The 15319-nt window shown below is 35.8% G+C and overlaps 1 protein-coding gene across 3 annotated transcripts in view; it reads left to right on the forward strand.

Annotated features, from left to right (window-relative positions):
• Window positions 1-15319, forward strand: part of DPYD (dihydropyrimidine dehydrogenase) — a 982193-nt gene that overhangs the window by 417677 nt on the left and 549197 nt on the right. For all 3 annotated transcript variants that reach the window (XM_058303142.1, XM_058303141.2, XM_058303140.2), the window contains exon 11: window positions 12093-12303. In XM_058303142.1, the coding sequence (XP_058159125.1) occupies window positions 12093-12303 (211 nt within the window). The remainder of the gene's footprint in view (window positions 1-12092; window positions 12304-15319) is intronic.

The raw sequence follows: 15319 nt of genomic DNA on the forward strand, positions 1-15319 counted from the left end.
GGGCAAAAAGATTTCAGGGTTGGATCACTGGGCACTGGGTAGTTTCAGTGCTCATGGCAGCATGTATCTATAGCTAATGCTCCAGTCTAAGTCTCAGATGGTCATGATTTGGGAGGGAAGAAAATGCAGAACAACGTACTGTTCCCTCATCCATTAGTGACAAACATGAATTATTATAAAAGCTTTATTTAATATGGCATTTCTTGAACCCATGGGATATTATATAGTTAATAAGTAAGAACAATATAAATGGATCAGAAATATTTCCCTCTACACACCAAAGAGTCACCACCCAATAGATTCTTCAGGGAAAACCACATCCCATTTCTCTAACGCAGTTGTATTGTGTACATCAGAATCACCTGGAGGACCGATCAATGGGCCCCAGCCTCAGATTGTTGATTCAGTAGGTCTGGGACAGGCCTGAGTATTTGCGTTTTTGAGACGTTCTAGGTGATGCTGAAGCTGCTGTTCCTTAATAAAGTATCAGCAGTGTAGCTTCCATATGTTTAGTTAGAACCATAAGCAGTATGCTACTGGGGGCATTTTCCATCTTAGTTAAAAAAGCATTAATGCTAAAGAATATAGGTTTGATGAAATGAGGATATGGAGACATCATCAGCATATTGATGTAATTCTGATTCCAAATGTCTTTCGTTTTCCCTTGTGGCCTCACACACATGCTAAGTAGAATGCTACTGACAAACTAGTGCTTCTCAGCCGGGAGTCCTTAGGGAAACCAGCCAATCATTCAGCACTATCCTCTAAGAAGATGAGGGAAGATCTATTAATAATTCCCTCCAGTACTTTCTGCAAGCTTAAATAGGTGAGATTAAATTTCACAGGATAACAGAATCCCCCAAAATGCTGGTATTAAAAGCTGTTGACAGATCAGATAGAACTGCAAGAATGCTTTAGGCAGTTGGGAATCCCTAAAAGGAGGCATGAAGGTCAGGACTCAACAGACCTGCCTGAGTTGATAAATTTAAAGGATAAGGTCGAGGAAGGATTTTGTAGTTTTTATTAACTATTATGCAGGAAGGTATGATACAAAGTTATTTTAATAACACGCAAAGAATATTTCAGTAATCTATTGTTTGCATCGTCAGTTTCCCAATAGCACAAAACATAATAGATCCTTGATTCTGTTTTATTTTGGAGTCTCTGTGCTATTTCCTAGGGCAAAATGTTAACTGATTTAACTTTGATATGCCTGTTGCCACATGTTTCAGTTATTCATGGGGTCAACTGTTTTGATAATTGGTGTTACTTGATTATTTTTATTGAGTACCAGATTGCCTGTCTGTTAGTCAGAGATTTCTTCATATGTTACTGCAACTCTGAAATAATACATCTTCATGTGAAATAATGTGTCTTCTAATTGAATCCTTCTGGTACCATAGAAATTCCCCATAATATGTCATTCATGTGGCATTATCTATAATCTCTCTTAGACATTTTTAATATCAAATGATCATGCTGGAGCTACCTCCACAGACACTTGTCTCATCTGTATCTTGCTGGCTAAACATGCATTTTTCTGCAAGTAACTGAAGCTTTATAGTTTTTATTTAATTACTAGAAATAGGAACCTGGGACTATTTCTAGAAAATAATCTCTATAAGTTGAAAAATTTAGCTGAAAAATTTAATTTTGCTTAGTAAAGGGTGATACTTATAGTAGCTCTTCAACATTTGGCACCTGCACATCATTTAAGTTGGTGTTCTTTATAGAAAGTAATCAGAAACCTGTTAGCCTGATTGGTGATATGAAAGTACCAAAAAATAAACAAACACAGACAATGCACAACTGCTCCCAGGCACATAATGTTAATTAATGTTGTTTAGGGACTTCCCTTGTGTTAAGATATTAAGTACACCTTTAGTATATGATGAATGACATGGAAATGACATTGCAGGGATCTGTATGTGTTTACATTTTGAAAGTTACAAAAATTGAATATAGTATGAGAAATAGAATTCAATAGTTAAAAAGGAAGGAACTAATAGTTGAAACTCTTGGCTCTAGGTTATATATTCTGGCCTCAGTATACCCATCTGTAAATTTAGCATTGTAACTCTATATGTTTTTTAAGATTTCTTCCATTCTCCAATTCTATATTGTAATCATTCAGAGAACAATATATGAATGATATGGAATCTGGATGCGAAGGCCTGTGGAATGACAGCAACTTTGTACTGAAAATTTTGGCAATATCTATAAATATCACACTGGAAACAAATTGTAATTAATGTATCCCCAGTCAGTTGACGAGGTAAAGCTTGCTGTAGTCAAGACATGGATATCAAAGAAGCTGACAGGTGAAGTTGTCAGATTTCAACACTATATTTGATAATTCAGGTGGTGAGTGGAAAAAAAAAACACTGTAAATGCACTAGAAGCCAGCAAAAGCTTGCACCCATTTAAGATTTTGAAAGCTTAACAATTTTCGAAATTCCAAAGGGCTTTGTTGCATTAACTAGGAACATCTATAGAGCTAAATACTAAATATCTTTTAAAAACTCTATGAATCTTTCATATATATCATATATATGTTTATCTCTGTATGTATATATATGTGTGTGGAAATATATATACCTACATACACAGAGAATTGTTAACAGTGAACATTTTAAACTAGTATGTCACTGCAAGTCTTATTAAATAACTGCAACTTGTTATTAGTCTCTGTTTACTTTTATATGAAAGCGAGAAGCCCCTCTCCCATTAATAACATTCATCTCGGCTTTCCAATGTCTTGTTTTCTTATCCTATAAAGCAAGAAATTTAAAAAGAAATCTATTTGTGTAACTTGGAAAATACACATGTTGGTCATGACATACAATTCAAAGCACAAAAATATGCATGAAAAATGAAAAACACCCATGAATTGCTGTGTAAAAGAAGAGTTCACACTCTTTTTCATGGTTTCCCTTTTCCTTTAAAAAAGGTGAACTCACCCTTCAAGATCTGCTCCCACTGTTATTTTTCTCTTTGAAGGCTTTCCTGGTTCTCTCCCAAATTAACGCTCCCTCCTGTGTGCTCTTATAGCACTTTAGGCTTCCTGCTAGTCTAGCATTCATAATTAAAGTTATTACTTTATTTTCTTCTCAGAAGTTAAAGCAACTTGGGATCAGACTCAAAGCATACAGCAGTTCTTGACCGTGGCAGCAGCTCAGTAACACGTGCTGAATAAACCATTTTAGAGCATGGGAAACCTTGTAGGAAGACTTTAAATGAATATTAAATATTCAAAATACTTAATTAATACATGAATGCCCATAAATCTGTCTCAGAATTACTTCTGATAGTTTTAAAGTAATTATTTTATTTTTAATTTAAATTTTAAACATTGTCATTTTATCACCTTATAATATCAAGCTAACATTGAAAGTAGCTTTTAAAAATTTAATAATCCTGGTTTTCAGCTTCTTAGAGCTAAGAATTTTTAAAAAATGAAATATGACTAAGTTTTATATAAAAAGTCAAAATTAATGGCAGTTATCAGAGAGAATGAGCAGGCTGCAAAAGAACACAGAGGATCCTAATTTGTACAGAATGTGTGTAAATGAGTATTTCAAGACTGAAAACATTACTGCAAAGGTACCAAGTTAAGAAGAGCTTTTGGTGAGTTGTTTCAACAGCAGCCAGCTGCCCTAACTGTGGCAGAGGAGCAACAAGAGCTAGTAGGATTTAAGAAAATGCTGTGGGCCAAAAAAAAGTAATAGTTAAAAATGCTCTTTTCTTGTTCAAAGATGCATTTTATAATAGCTATATAAAGACACTAGACCTCTAAATTATCCTATGCATCTCTGGTTGCTGCAGCTCAATATTTACACAACAAAATTAGTAAAGATTCAGGTAAAGAGCAACTGTATTTATCCAATGTGAAGTGCAACTCCCATATGGAGAGATGTTTATGTTCAAGGTTCTTCAATTTTGAAAAGATGAAAGTGAAAAGACACTATCAATTAATTCTGTAATACCATAGCCTGTACAAAAAAGGAAACCTTGGCTTGTGCTTTCCACAAACTTTTTTGCCAAAGTAAAAGAATAATTGCAGAATTAGCTTATATATACCAGAAAATAGTAAGCATATCAGAATTGTTCTGTACTCTACCACTCTCTGTGTAAACTAACAATTACAAAATATTTTCAAGATTGTTTAGTAAACTAAGAGATCTGAGATCCAGTGTGGATGGGCATAAATTGTTGCCTCTTCCTGGAGCTCCTTTATCCCGCTTTCATCTCCTTGGTAACCAAGATAATCAGAAGATTGGCTTATGAAATCAAACTCACAAGAATAAGACAGCTCATTCTGTATCAAGCTTTATTAATAGTTATAAAATACAAGTAAATGCAACGTGTTCCATAAACAAAGGCGCATGACCACCAGCCCAATTCTTCAGCCTCCTTTTTTAAAAAAATACATGTTTAAAATTTATTTTTAAAAGATACATAGATCACACAAAATGTTCCATTAAAAAATAGAGGAGGTTCCCATATGCCCCACACCCTATACCCACTTTTCCCACGTCAACAACTTCTTTAATTAGTGTGGTACATTAATTGCATTTGATTAATACATTTTGGAGCACTGCTGCACAGCATGGATTATAGTTTACATCATAGTTTACCCTCTTCCCCAGTCCATTCAGTGGATTATGGCAGGATATATAATGTCCTGCATCTGTCCCTGCAATATCATTCAGGACAACTCCAAATCCTGAAAATGCCCCCGTATCACATCTCCTTTTCCCTTTCCCCTCCCTCAGCAACTCCCGTGGCCATGTCTCCACATTAATGATATATTTATTCCATTGCTAGAGTCACAATGTGACTTCTCTACACATGCTTCTTCTGTCCCTTTTCTTGAACCTCTGGGTGACGCTGGGGTTGGTGCATGCCCAGGAGACTTGAATTTCTGGGCTGTCCATGTGCCAGCTGGGCCGTGAGCCTCAGCGGTGTTGCAACATCTACTCTTCAGTTCATTGGACTTACCCAGGTCAGCTGACAGGGAGGTGAGGATGGACAACCACCTCACCAAGGAACCCAAAGGGTCTACAGCTGCAGGCACGAGAATCCTATCCACCAGCCTGTGGGATTGAAGCCCCCTCTCAATTGAGAAGTGGAGTGGGCATCGCCACCCCGGAGTCCTCAGGATGGAGGAATAAAAAATGGATTAGAGTGGACTTACTGGTATTCTACTATAGAATTACTGTGACTCTAGCAATGGAAGAAATTATATCATTCAGGCTCCTTTTTGCTGCAAAGGGATGTGCTCTAACCCAGATTAGCATATGAGATCTCAAAGTGATGTGAGTAACTCCAACACTTATACCAGAGGAAGGTTTTTCAGTTAAAAAACCTCTCCAGTTTATACTCAGCTAACTAGCTTACGTGAGTCTTTTCAGGGAGTCTTGCCCAATGTTTTATTTTCCTCGTTGCTACAGCAATGACCATGCAAAGGGTTGGCTTAAACGAGGGGAATTCATTGGCTCATGATTTTGAGACTAAGAGAAGTCTAAAATCAAGGAGTCATCAAAGCAATGCTTTCTGCCTGAAGTTTGTGGAGTTCTAGGGCTGGCTGCCGGCGATCCTTGGTCTTTGGCTTTTCTGATATGGCAGTGCACAGGGTGGCCTCTCCTGACCTGTCCCTTCTCTTTCAGGTTCCACTGATTTTCAGCTTCTGGTTGTTCCCTTCAGTTTTTTTTAATGACTCTCCTCTGCTTATAAAGTACTCCAGTAATCTGGATTAAAGCCCAATGTGATCCATTTGTGCCACACCTTATAGGAATGGATTGCATAGCAGCTCCAATCCACCATACCAAATAAATCCATAGTTTCTAGGATTTTATTTTTTAAACCACAGCAATTTCTAGACATAACAAGTACATTCTGCTAAAGGCATTGCATAGATGAGGGCTCTCACCTTCAAAAGCCTGTGGTTGCTAGGACATTTGACCTAGCTAACCTTTCTTCTTTCTTTCCTCGGAAATACTCCCCTTATATACCATACCTTTCCTACCCAAAAGGAGTGATAGATACCAGCAGCTAAACATTTTCTTTTCAGGAATTTATTCCTGAATATCCTTCACAATTATCTTTTCCAGACTGATCTTTCTTGACCTCCACTACTACTATATAAATTGTCTCTTTGCTCTGCCATTATAATTCACTGTGTTTATACATTATCACATTGACCATAATTGTTTATTTGTCTGCCTCTGTGAGATTTTTGAAGACAGAGATTATATTAGTAACTATAGCACATAGTTCAATTTTTGGTACATAGTAGGGGCTTAGTAAATGCTTGGTAAATTTATGAAGGAATGGTGTTTTGACTGTGTAGTTATGAATGTTTGCTCTATTTAACTGTGGTGAAATGAGAGGGGAAAGTGACCAGTATTCTCACTGGCCAAAGCAGACTACCGAAAAATTGATCCCAAATTACACTTCTAATGTCTTAGTATTCATATAGATTTGACAACATATTAAAAGTCTAGCTATTGTGGGATAGTCTTTAAAAGGAATATTGTTTCCTCATATTACTTATCAAGCACTGGCATATTAGTAGATATTCTAGAACTTAATATATGCTGCTTTGAGTTCTGCTCATTATAGTTTATAACCTATGCTCATTTTGCCTATATGCAATCTAAAAATGATTTGGCATCATGCTTTTAATTATAGTAAATTAAGTTGTTTCATAATTTCCACAGTATGATGCCTGTAATATTAATCAGACCAAATCATCACATTACATAAAGTTAATCATTAAAATGATGATCATTATTGCATGTTATAGCATGCTATTTTTATTTCACTCAGCATCAACTATATATCTTTCTTGAATATGGAGGTGGAAATCAAAGCTAAAAAGAAAGTTTTTTTCATTTTCCTCATACTGTGTGAAGAGAAAGTGACAATCTGATTTATTGAACCTCAAAAAAGGGAACTATGGCTGCTTACTCCTTTATTCCCTTGAATAATTATTGGGAGACATAGGGGCAAGAGAGGTTTGCATGTTTGCCTGATGTACCAGTTGTCCATAATGAGAACAAATAAATAAATATTTATGCCATGAACAGAAACATTCTTATACCCAAATCACAAAGGTTTTTAAATTTAAATTTATTATATTATCTCCCTCCGCCCCATGGTTCTCTTGTGTCTTCTCATTGTTTGTTCACCTTCTCCAAGAGGCTCTGGTGACCAAACCCAGGACCTCCCATGTGGTAGGCAGATACCCAGAAGTTGAGCTACTTCCCACTCACAGAGTTTTTATCATTAATTATTAATGAACATTAGGAGTTAGAAGGCACTAAGACTAATCTCTGTGAATTACTTAGCACCGAAGGTTGGTTAATTTGAACAGTCGAATATTAAGAACCACTGCATGAAGCGAGACCACTGATCTATACAGCCCATATTTTCTGATGGCAGCATAGCTGACAGCTAGGAGGAATGCCATCGCTTTCAACCCCATCACATGGCTGGTCTGGTTTCCGAATGTTCCACATCAGTTAGCCTTACAATCGGTGTGTGGTAGCCATGCGCTCAGTAGTTTACCAGTTGCTTCTCCTCTCATTGACTTGAAAGTCATTCAGGTTTTCATATGAATTTTTCACTCATTCTGTTAAACAAAACTTTTATTAAAGACCTACTACATGCTTTTCATTTTGATAGGCACAGACAGGGCTGAAATTCACTCCATCCTCCTCCATGTGACATATTGGCTCTGTTGTATAGTTGGATTTGCCAAACATGTTTCTAGATGTTCATTGGCTTCTACTCATCAGGTGTTAAATGTTTGAATATCACTACTAAACTTTCTGTACTTAATAAGTTTTGTGAAAGAGTTTACTCTCTAACAGATAAGTTTATTTCAATTTTGAATTCTATTTTAATTTTCCACTCTTATGTCTTGAGATAATGTGTTCTATGTCTCTTCTATCCCCTTTGTGAATGAGCACTTCCTTTCTTCTAATCCTTTCTCTGGATTCAGGGAATCTTCATTAATGTGTTTACTATATTGGGTTCTTAAGTTTATCAGTTTGTTCCTGTATGTTTTAGTTTACTAGTCTGCTAAAAGTAATATACCAGTAATAAGGTTAGCTTTTACAATGGGGATTTATTAGCTTACAAGCTTACAGTTCCAAGGCTGAGAAAAATGTCCAGATCAAGGCATCATTGGGCAATGCTCTCTCCCTGAAGACCAGCTGTTGGTGATCCTGGACTCCTCTGTCATGTAGCAAGGCACATAGTGGTATCTGCTGGCCTCTCCCTTCTCTTCCAGGTTTCATTGATTTTAGCTTCTGGGTTCTGTGGCTTTTTCTCTTTCTCCTCTCTGAATTACACTTTCTTATAAAGAACTTCAGTAAAAGAATTAAGACCCACCCTGGGCCATGCCTTAACTGAAGTAACCTAATCAAAAGCTTCTACATACAATAGGTTTCCATCCACAGGAATGGATTAACTCTAAGAGCATACTTTTCTGGGGTCCATAAGCCCTCCAACCATCGTACTGTATTTCATTATTCCATAGTACCTCTAAATGTATTCGAGAAGAATGTATCTCCTTTGCTTACTGAGTACAATCTTTATCCAGTCACCCGCTGAATCTTCAATTTGCTTTTGGCTATATCCTTTCCTCCTTGGATTTGTCTTGTTTGTGGTTCAGAAACTAGAACCATACATATCCATTCATTCAAATATACCACAATTGCTCTCCTTGGACCTCAGGAAGACCACATAGGATTCCATTTCAGCTGGAACAGGATTTTTAACTAAGTTTTGTCATCCCTTAATATATGGCTTCGGTCTTCTGAACCTTAGTGTTTTCTGCTGTAGGTAGGAAATAATACTATTTCCTCCAAGGGGTTGGATGTGAAACCAACAAGCAGTAGAGTGCCTGGCTTTGGGTGCTAAATCTGTAAATCATGATGCCCAGTGTGTTGATGGCCTTTAGACTCATAACAGGGATAAAAAATGAGAGTTGATTTGGAGCTAAATAATTTTTTTTAATTGCTAATATATAGGTGTCATAACATACCTTCTGTTTGAGGATTAGAAGGAATTATGTGTTCTGCACCTAAAAGAATACTTGGTTTATAAACAATTATTATTATTATCTTATTATTATTATTGTCTTTTTAGACAGATTTCCTAATTACTGAAGGTAAATTCCTCTTTGGCCCACAAATAATTCAAAGGACAGTAAACTTGACATTTGATTTCACATACCTTTTGTTCTTATTATATTTTCCTGTCTCCCTCCTTATCAAGAAATTTTTTATTATTTTCTCACTACCTCTCTCTCACATTAATACTAGTACTTTTCATATAAATATATAGATTTGAATGACATCTTCCTCTAAACATTTCCACCTCTCCTGTAAAATGGAAAGTCTAGCTACTTAGTAGAAAAGTAGCAAAAAGTGATATGATTTAAACCATAGCTTCTAATAATTTGATCCGTGGACATTCTGAATAATCTTTGTGAGGACCAAAGTTCATACTTCCTGACATCTGTGCACAGAGGTAGTGTAAATATTTAAATATTTGAATACAAGTTTCAACCCTGATGCTTATAGAAAATTACCTTGTGAGCTAAGGATATAGTTTCTTTATGTTTATAACTGTACCTAGCCTATAGGTCCTCCAAAATCAAACTCATGGTAAGAAAACTATTAAAATATGTTCAAGCATGAGCTCATGGATAATCTTTATTTTAAATTCTCAAAATTTTCTCATTTTTTTTTAGCAGTGTTCAGTTTTTATTTCTTAATTTAATGCCAATTTTTTTCAAAAAGGATGAAAGATGATCTACATCTAATAATAGGTACTATCGTAAACTATCTTAAGCATTAATTGATGAGAAAACCAAAATGGGACAGAACAGATCCTAAATCCTTCTGTGAGATATACTGTCTGTATGTATGACATGGTTCAGTACTTTATTTCTACCCTTCACAGAAAATAGTACTATTATAAATATACATTGTATACTGATTTATTCTAACCATAAACTTTTGACATTGTTATTCAATCAAGTGTGGCATTATCATTAAATTTTAGCATCCCTTGACATTTTTGAAACACAAACTGGTTTATACTGATGAGTTATATGGTGCGACGTTACGCAAATGTGACAAAAGTGATACAGAAAACATATCTTATATCCTGGAACCGTATTTATTTTGTAATTTGAGTTATTCAAGGAATAGTTTGTCTTCCAGAAATCATGTTTTTTACTTCGTAGAAAATTAAAGAAGAGTGTAAGAGTTGTCTTTAACTTTTCCTTTCTTTAACCTTTGTTATTGGACCACCTTTCTATTGATAGCATAATCCCATTGCCAAGTACAATTGAATAGTTGAGGATGATTGGGGGGATAAAGTGAATTCAGTGAATAACAACTAAAAATAAATAGCATTTATTTTCACTTTCTATATTTTAGGCTCTACTTTTGGGCCTTCACATTTCTTTGTTACCTTAAATAATATCACAAACCAATTGTTTAGTCATTTTATCTCCATTTTATATAAGAGAAACCTAAGGGTCAAACACATTTAGTGACTAAGCCAAATAACTAGCAGAGGCAAGTTTCAAACCTGATTCTATTCAATTCATCTGTAACCCCCTTGTGGAACCAGTGACCAGTCCCAGATCCACTGTTTTGTATAATTTCCAACTATAATATCTCACATATTCATTGTTTTATTTATTTCTAATCTCTTAAATTTATAATGAAAGTAAAATACTATGTATTAATTGTTTATATGTTTGGTTTTTAATTCTGTAAGGGCAGTATTTTAAAGGTATCCTGAATATGATATAGACCTAGAAGGTTTGTGTTACTATAAATCAGTGTTTCTGTGATTTAAAAAAAAAATCATTATTGTCCCCCTTGGAAGTCTTTTCAGATGATTCTTTCCTAATTGCCTTCCTCCTCCCCTCCATGTAATTTTAGTACCATAGATGGACTTTATATCTGGTTGTGCACTGTAGCTCTTTGGAGGTCTACAAATAGAATAGAGTGCTGAGATATGTGTCCATGCCTTGATTACAACATAGAGGAAGTTACTTTTTGACTCATTTTTTTCCATCTTGATGTAGCCCAAATAGCTCCTGGTTTGAAACTGCACACTTCTAATAGCAACATGCACGTACCTTCTTCAACCCCACTGTCAGTGGTACCTACAGGGATGGAAAGAATGAGACTTGCTCCTCCATCCACCCCTTCAGTGGGACATTTTTGCATTTTTTTAAAGAATAATTACTATCCTAGTCTGAGGTATTTGCATTTGGATTACAGTGACAAAGGGCCTGTTTTCCCAAAAAACAATGAGTAGAAAAGTAAGCAAATAAGCATTAGCATTCTGTCTTGATAGGCATCCCATTATGTGTATTAAAACAAATAAAACCAGAGTTTCCCAATTTTATGGCAGAATGAATTATGTGAGAGATATGGAAGGACTGGGAATTAGGTCAGGAGGAGTAAGCTTGTATCGCTTTCTTAAAATTTTCATTTACAATATTTGTTTCTGTGCTTTTAGGAAGAATAAAAAATTTTTGTAAATTTCTTAGTTCCACAGAGTTTCTTTGGTTTTCCTTTCTCCTACCCATCATTCTAATCATGTACTTGCACAGATTGGCTAGCCCACTTTATTGACATTTTTCCAGCTTAGATATATGCAGTCTGGTAATAAACAGAAGTATTTATATTCTTATGTGGAATGATCAAAAAGAGAAAAGTTCTGCAGTGACGAACGCATAAGGAGACGAGGCTACTGCAGTTAGAAACCTCACACTTTACCGACTGTAAGGCATTAACTGCTCAAAACTTGAAAAGTATCTTGTGATGCCATAATCTTTAAACTTCCACTTCATAACTCCAACCCTTAATACCCAACTGAATCAACGATTTGCAAAATGTAAAGAGCTCATAACTTAACCTCAGCTTCAGTGAGTGAAAAGCTTCATGTTGATTTAAACATCCCAAGTTTTAGCATATAAAACTGAATTAAAAATCAAATAATGTAGAGAGAAGAAACATTTTCAAGATTTTCTCTGTTCTGTTTCATTTTAGATGGAGCTTGCTAAGGAAGAAAAATGTGAATTCTTGCCTTTCCTGTCCCCACGGAAAGTTATAGTAAAAGGTCGGAGAATTGTTGCCATGCAATTTGTTCGGACAGAACAAGATCAAACTGGAAAATGGAATGAAGATGAAGATCAGAAAGTCCAACTGAAAGCTGATGTGGTCATCAGTGCCTTTGGCTCGGTGCTGAGTGACCCTAAAGGTAGAGTACTGAGGCTGCAGGGTGTTATGCAGTTGTCTGGTTATTGTAGTGCCATAGTCATTTCCAACTTTCAGGGCATTGTTTTTCACTTTAGCATTCATTTCTCTCTTCTAGTATGGAATGCAAGCAATCACAATTTAAAAGCCTTAGAAATGGTATTTAATGCTTATAGAGAATTATTTTTAAAGTGGTGAGAACTGGAAAGAACATTAATCTTTCTTTCAAGCTGATAACTGAAATACATACTCTATTTTATTATAATGTTGGCCTCATTTTCAAGATAAGAACGGCTTTTTCTCCAATTAGAATAGAACGAGAAAATGTGGAGAAGTTGTAGCCGTCAATCTTCAATAATTCAGACTAATAAGGATCTAATGAATAGGCAAAAATGTAATTCCTATTTACTCTTTTCCCCATACCAGACTATCACTAGAAACATCACAATTATCAAATGAGGAAGTTTGAAGCCCTGTCATTTCATCATCATTTGGATGGCATAAATGGACATTTGAGGGAAGAGCAAACTGCTTTTTTTTTTTGAAAAGAAAAAGCTAATGAGAAAAGGAAAGGCTTAGATAACATTTCAACTGAATAATTTTTCAATCGATTAAGACCACTTTGTATAATACTTTTCCCATACACGGTGTTTTTGCTGATGATTATAGATGAAAGTTAGGTGCTTTGGTACCTTCATTTTGCAAATACTTTATTTTCTATTCCACAATGGTGAAATGAATACTGACTGGGAAAAAAAAGTGTTCCTCTATGTCAAAGATTCATTAAAGACAACAATAACAAAAATGCAAGTTAAACAGTTCCCATCTATGACTTTCTACTATGTCCTTGCTAAAATTGTATTTTGTGCCTGAAATAGGAAGATACATGCATGCATTTGTACATTTTTAATGCAACAGATAAGTAAAAAATATTCAGCCAGTCATCAAGTTATTTTATCTGCAGGACATCAAACATCTTGGTATTTGGAAACATCCAGATGTTTAATGTCATCAAGATAAATGTTTTCAAATAGCTGGATGATAGCCTGAATTTGTCACTTTTCATCTAGATGTTTATACGATATGTAGACACAGTCACAGTGTGGTTTGTTTATTCACTAATTGCATTCAATAAGAAAAAAAGAACAATGTGTAAATTGCGTTCTATTATCTAAAAAAATATATCATACTGGTCTTACTACTCAACATGTCACCAAAATTGGTTAAAATGTTGAATGATATTTAACTAGCAAATTCTGTTGATGATTTGCCTATCAAAAAATAATTTTGCTCACCCATCTAAATTTATGTCCCATAACTGACAATCCTAATAGTAAGAAAAATGTATCTTTTGCTAAACAAACCTAAGTCGATGTGACTCAGAAGATCATCAAAAACAGCTATTGCAATCTAAGATGCAAATTTGGTAGGAGTATGCTAGGGGTGTGTGTGTGTGTGTGTGTGTGTGTGTATGTGAAGAGTAGGAGATTTAACTTAGTATTTAAAAGGTGAAGTAGAGGGAAGCAGACTTGGCCCAGTGGATAGGGCATCCGTCTACCACATGGGAGGTCCGCAGTTCAAAACCCGGGCCTCCTTGACCTGTGTGGAGCTGGCCCACACGCAGTGCTGATGCGCACAAGGAGTGCCCTGCCACGCAGGGGTGTCCCCTGTGTAGGGGAGCCCCACGCGCAAGGAGTGCACCCTGTAAGGAGAGCTGCCCGGTGCAAAACTAAGTGCAGCCTGCCCAGGAGCGGCAGTTGCACACACAGAGAACTGACACAACAAGGTGATGCAACAAAAAGAAACACAGATTCCCATGCTGCTGACAACAACAAAAGTGGACAAAAAGAATAGCACACAGCAAATGGACACGGAGAACAGACAACTGGGGCAGGTGGGAGGAGGGAGAAGGGGAGAGAAATAAATGAAATAAAAATAAATCTTTAAAAAAAATCACATACAAGGGAAGCTCAATTAGATTAAGTGCTGATTTCTCTTCTGAAACCATGGAGGCAAGAAGACAGTGGTATGATATAGTCAAGGTACTAAAGGAAAAAAACTTACAACCAAGAATACTCTATCCAGCTAAACTAGCATTCAAACATGATGGAGAGTTCAAAATATTCACAGACAAACAGAAACTGAAAGAGTATACCAACAAGAAACCTCCCCTTCAAGAAATTCTAAAGGGAGTTCTGCAGGAAGAAAGGAAAAAACAGGAAAGGCAAAGTTGGAGGAGAGTATAAGACCAACAACAACAACAAAAAAGACCAAAAAAATATACAAACAAAATATGACAAACACAAATCCAATCAAAATATGGCTAACACAAATAATTCCTTGATAGTAATAACACTGAATGTCAACGGATTAAACTCACCTATCAAAAGATTCAGACTGGGACATTGGATAAGGAAATATAACCCATCCATATGCTGTCTACAAGAGACACATCTTAGACCCAGAGATGCATGGAGATTGAAAGTGAATGGCTGGAAAACAATCATACAAGCTAACAATAACCAAAAAAAGGCAGGAGTAGCTATATTAATATCAGACAAAATAGACTTTAAATGTGAAACAATTGTGAGAGACAAAGAAGGATACTACATTTTAGTGAAAGGGAAAATCTGTCAAGAAGATCGAACAATCATAAATATCTATGCCCCTAACAAGGGTGCCTCAGCGTCAGGCAAACGCTGGAAAAACTAAGTGAAAGAATAGATACATCTACAATTATAGTGGGGGATTTTAATACACCACTATCAACTCTGGACAGAACATCTCAAAAGAGAATCACCAAAGAAACAAAACATCTGAATAGTATATTAGAGGAGCTCGATCTAATAGACATATATAGATCGCTACACCCAAACACAGCAGGATATACATTTTTCTCAAGCGCACATGGATCATTCTCCAAGATAGATCATATGCTAGGCCACAAAGAAAGGCTGAACGAATTCAGAAAGATTGAAATCATACAAAACATTATCTCTGACCACAGTGGAGTCAAGCTG

Source organism: Dasypus novemcinctus, chromosome 9 (genome assembly GCF_030445035.2).
Source record: "Dasypus novemcinctus isolate mDasNov1 chromosome 9, mDasNov1.1.hap2, whole genome shotgun sequence".
Lineage (NCBI taxonomy): Eukaryota > Metazoa > Chordata > Mammalia > Cingulata > Dasypodidae > Dasypus > Dasypus novemcinctus.